The following is a 5,000-nucleotide window of genomic DNA, read 5'->3' as shown; positions in this document are numbered from 1 at the left end:
ATGGGGAGAGCACGGGCAGTGGGATTAGTTTGGATTGATACAGGCTATGGGGAGAGCACGGGGCAGTGGGATTAGTTTGGGGATTGATACAGGGCTATGGGAGAGAGCGGGGCAGTGGGATTAGTTTGGGGATTGATACAGGGCTATGGGGAGAGAGCGGGACAGTGGGATTAGTTTGGGGATTGATTCAGGGCTATGGGAGAGAGTGGGGCAGTGGATTAGTTTGGGGATTGATACAGGACTATGGGGAGAGAGTGGGCAGTGGGATTAGTTTGGGGATCGATACAGGGCTATGGGGAGAGAGCGGGGCAGTGGGATTAGTTTGGGGATTGATACAGGGCTATGGGGAGAGAGCGGGGCAGTGGGATTAGTTTTGGGGATCGACACAGGGCTATGGGAGAGAGCGGGGCAGTGGGATTAGTTTGGGATCGACACAGGGCTATGGGGAGAGAGCGGGGCAGTGGGATTAGTTTGGGGATCGACACAGGGCTATGGGGAGAGAGCGGGGCAGTGGATTAGTTTGGGGATCGACACAGGGCTATGGGAGAGAGCGGGGCAGTGGGATTAGTTTGGGGATCGACACAGGGCTACGGGGAGAGAGCGGGGCAGTGGGATTAGTTTGGGGAATTGTTCCAGCCAAAGAGCCAGCACGGACACGACGGGCCAAATGGCCTCCACGACATTTGGGGAGCAGTTGGGACAGTAAACAGACTGGAGACATCCTTTCAAGTGCAGATACACCATTTATTTGAGACAGTTATACAGAGAACATACACTACAAATTTGTAAAACAAACACATTATCTGGGTTACATATAAACACCACTTCCTGCGGGTCACACAATTCAACTTCCTGTGATGGCCAGGAGATAGGTTCACCTCCCACCCTCAAACACTCGAGGGAGAGCGTTTGATCGTCCAAAGGCCCTGCAAAGTTTGATGCGGCCTGTTTGCTATAACTGCAATCAAGGAACTTAGCTCCACGGCAACGAGAGAGTCAACTGAAGCTTCAGGGGACATGTTTGGCCAACGCAAGGGTAGATCTGGAGGCGGGGGGGGGCGGTTTTGGGGGGGCCGGGGGTGTGGCGGTCGAGCAGCATTGGATTTGAAGAGTAGACATCAGGAGAGCGAGCAGAGTCGGCAGCCTTAGCGACGGGGGAGAACACGGCCTGGAGAAAGACCAGGGCTTGCAGGCCGGATAAGTCCGAGGTACGAGGGGCGGGCGCCCACCGCCCTCTCTTCCCCCCCCCCCCCGCCCCGCCCCGCCCACACGCGGACGGGGAAGGGGCGGATGGTCATCGAAGTCCAGAGGTTCTGCCCCACCCCGGCTGGGGCGGGAGACGGGGAGGTGGGGGGTGGGGGGTGGCGGGGGGGGAAGAGAGGCTACGCGTAGGATCGGGGCGGGCCTGCCTTGAACTTGCCGGGTAGTTGGCCGCCTGCTTGGCGCAGGAGCAGCAGAGCAGGGCCCCGCCCAGGACGAAGAGTCCAGCGGCCGCAAAGGCGATGTAAATGGAAGCCCCCAGCTCCCTCTTCTGGGCCTCGGTCACCAGCGGGTTGTAAAAGTCCTTGATGATGTTGTTGGCTGACCAGGCAGCCGGGACTAGGACCAGCAATCCGGCCAGGACAAAGGTCACCCCGGAGGCCACGGCCACCTTGGCTTTGACCGTCTCGTCTTTCACGCAGTTGGTGCACTTGGCTCCGACAATGCCAACGAAGATGCCACACAGGCCCACCACCACGCTGACCACGGTCAGGGCCCGAGCGGCCTGGAGGTCCTGGGGAAGGGCCAGCAACGAGTCGTAGACCTTGCACTGCATCTGGCCCGTGCTCTGGACGATGCAGTTCATCCAGAGGCCCTCCCAGATGGTCTGGGCCACCACGATGTTGTGCCGATGAAGGCCGTGACTTTCCACAATGGGCAGGGCGCAGGAGATGATGGCGCCCAGCCAGCCCACGACCGACAGGGCCAAGCCCAGGATCTGGAGACCGGTAGATGCCATTCCGACTCAACGTAACACCTGCAACACACCAAAAGAAAGACCCCATTTAATTCACCAATTGATGAGGTCTCATTACGGCCAAATCCCACCCACCCACCCCCTGTGGGACTGAGCCCCACCCACATAGAGCAGGAAAGGCCCCAGCTGAGAAAGAAGGAAAGAAAGAGGGAAAGAGAGAAAGAGAGAGAGAAGAGAGAGAGAGAAAGAGAGAGGGAAAGAGAGAAAGAGAGAGGGAAAGAGAGAAAGATAAAGAAAGAGAGAAAGAGAGAGGGAGAGAGGGAGTGAAAGAGAAAGATAAAGAGAAAAAAGAGAAAGAAAGAGAGAGAAAAAGAGAGAAAGAAAGAGAGAAAGAGAGAGAGGGAGAGGGAGAAAGAGAGAGGGAGAGGGAGAAAGAGAGAGGGAAAGAAAGAGAGGGAAAGAGAGAGAAAGAAAGAGAGAGAAAAAGAGAGAAAGAAAGAGAGAAAGAGAGAGAGGGAGAGGGAGAAAGAGAGAGGGAGAGGGAGAAAGAGAGAGGGAAAGAAAGAGAGGGAAAGAGAGAGAAAGAAAGAGAGAGAGAAAAAGAGAGAGAAAGAAAGAGAGAGAGAGAGAAAGAGAAAAGAAAGAGGAAGAAAGAGAGAGAAAAAAGAAAGAGAGAAAGAAAGAGAGAAAGAGAGAGAGGGAGAGAGAGGGAGAAAGAGAGAGAGGGAGAAAGAGAGAGGGAGAAAGAGAGAGAGGGAGAAAGAGAGGGAGAGAAAGAAAGAAAGAGAGAGAGAAAGGAAGAAAGAGAGAAAGAGAGAGAGAAAAAGAGAACGAAAGAGTGAAAGAAAGAGAGAAAGAGAGAAAGAAAAAGAGAGAAAGAAAGAAAGCAAGAAAGAGAGAGAGAGAAAGAGAGAAAGAACGAACAGATAAGAGGTCCCACGGCCACGATTGGAAGAAGAGCAGGGGGAGTTCTCCCCGGTGTCCTGGTCCCCGATATTCATCCCTCGAAACAAGATCACCAAACAAAATAACAGATGATCTGGTTGGAATCACACCACTGTTTGTGGGATCTTGCTGTGCGCCGATTCAGCTGCCGCGTTTCCCACATCGCGACAGCGGCCAGGCTTCCGAGAAAGAAAAAAAAAAGCCCTCCTTTGGCTTGTGAGGCTCTTCGGGGCGTCCTGAAAAGGGGTTGGAGGGACGGGCGATCCCTCGCCCTTCGGTTCCCCTCAATGCCTCACCCAACGCCGACCTACCGACCTCAGTCTCGGGGATCGAGGGGAAGAGGGGGGAGGGAGATTGAGGAGTGAGAAGGAAGAGAAAGGTTTTTACCTGCGGTAACTTCTCCGAGGTGAGTTTGAGAACTCGATTGGGCTGTCTGTGTCTCTCTCTCTCTCTCTCTCTCTGTCTCTGTCCTCTCTGTCTCTGTACCCGTCCCAATTTGCCAGCGATCACCCGTTGAGGGCTACTTTATACCCCGAACCCTGTGGGCGGCTCCCTCCAGTCACCGCCGCTCCTTAAATGGGACTCAAATCCGGTGCTGGCTCACGCCCGGGGTGGGGCGGAGAGCTCGTCCCGCGTCCCCGTCTGGGCTGCGGTCAACGTGCGACCCAGTCAGCCTGGACTCGAAATAACACCAAGGGAATAATTAGCAGGTGAATTAGGAATCACATACCTGAGAGGGACGCAGAGGCAGAGAGCGCAGAGCAGGCCCCCCGGGGAGCTTCGAGTCGATTACTCCACCCCAGCCGTGGTTTGATAATAACCTTTAAACGGTTTGTCTGGCATCATCGCATTTTAGTTTTCTGATCCTCAGATCGAGTGTCACCGCAGTAAACACGTCTAATCCGCCCTCCATCTCTCTCCCAGAGATTCTCGGCCACAGATGGCAGCTAGTCACCTGGGAGGGGAGGTGTGGGGAGCCTGTCTCTGTCTCTCTCTCTCTCTCTCTGTTTCCGTCTCCCTGTCACTTCCTCGCTCCCTCTCTCTCTCTCTGTGTGTGTGTCTCTCTCTCTCCGTCTCACCCTGTCGTTGTCTCTATCTCTGCCTGCCTCTCACTCTGTCTCTGTCTCTCTCCGTGTCTCCCGTCTCTCTGTCTCTCTCTCTCCGTCTCACCCTGTCGTTGTCTCTGTCTCTGCCTGCCTCTCACTTTGCCTGTCTCTGTCTCTTTCTCTCTTTCTCTCTCTGTCTCTCTCTTTCTCTCTCTCTCTCTGCCTCTCTCTCTCCCCCTCTCACTCTGCCTGTCTCTGTCTCTTTCTCTCTTTCTCTCTCTGTCTCTCTCGTTCTCTCTCCCTCTGTATCTCTCTCTCTCTGCCGCTCTCTCTCTCTCTCTTTCTCTCTCTCTTTCTCTCTCTCTCTCTCTCTCCCTCTCACTCTGCCTGTCTGTCTCTCTCTTTCTCTCTCTCTCTCTCTCCCTCTCACTCTGCCTGTCTGTCTCTCTCTTTCTCTCTCTCTCTCTCTCTCCCTCTCACTCTGCCTGTCTCTGTCTCTCTCTTTCGCTGTCTCTCTCTCTCTCACTTTCTGCCCCTCTCTCTCTCTCGCTCTCTGTCAGCCTCTCACTCTGCCTGTCTCTGTTTCTCTCTTTCTCTCTGTGTGTCTCTCTCTGTCTCTCTTTTTCTTTCTCTCTCTCTCTGCCTCTCTCTCTGCCTGTCTCTGTTTCTCTCTTTCTCTGTGTGTGTGTCTCTCTCTGTCTCTGTTCTTCTCTCTCTCTCTCTCTCTCTCTATCTCACTCTGTCTCTGCCTGCCTCTCACTCTGCCTGTCTCTGTTACTCTGTGTGTGTGTCTCTCACTCTTTGTCTCTCCCTCTCTCTCTCTTTCTCTCTCTCTCTCTCTCTCTGTCTCTCTCTCTGCCGCTCTCTCTCTCTCTCCGTCTCACTCTGTCATTGTCTCTGTCTGCCTGTCTCTGTCTCTTTTTTTCTCTCTCTGTCTCTCTCTCTCCCGTCTCGCTCTCCATCTCTCTCTCTCTCTCTCCGTTTTGCTCTCCATCTCTCTCTCTCTCCCGTCTCACTCTCCATCTTTCTCTCTGTCTCTCTCCCTGCCTCAA

At 54.2% G+C, this 5,000-nt stretch overlaps 1 protein-coding gene across 1 annotated transcript; it reads right to left on the bottom strand.

Annotated features, from left to right (window-relative positions):
* Positions 1-744: 744 nt before the first annotated feature.
* Positions 745-3,372, bottom strand: LOC137320141 (claudin-4-like). Its single transcript, XM_067981892.1, has 2 exons — positions 3,290-3,372; positions 745-2,017 (listed from the first exon to the last, which is right to left on the bottom strand). Exon 2 carries the CDS (start codon positions 1,997-1,999, stop codon positions 1,295-1,297), a length of 705 nt encoding a protein of 234 aa, XP_067837993.1. The 5' UTR covers positions 2,000-2,017; positions 3,290-3,372; the 3' UTR covers positions 745-1,294.
* Between the last annotated feature and the right edge of the window lie 1,628 nt (positions 3,373-5,000).

Source organism: Heptranchias perlo, unplaced genomic scaffold, assembly GCF_035084215.1.
Source record: "Heptranchias perlo isolate sHepPer1 unplaced genomic scaffold, sHepPer1.hap1 HAP1_SCAFFOLD_984, whole genome shotgun sequence".
Classification (NCBI taxonomy): domain Eukaryota; kingdom Metazoa; phylum Chordata; class Chondrichthyes; order Hexanchiformes; family Hexanchidae; genus Heptranchias; species Heptranchias perlo.
This window is presented reverse-complemented; position numbering and strand designations above follow the sequence as displayed.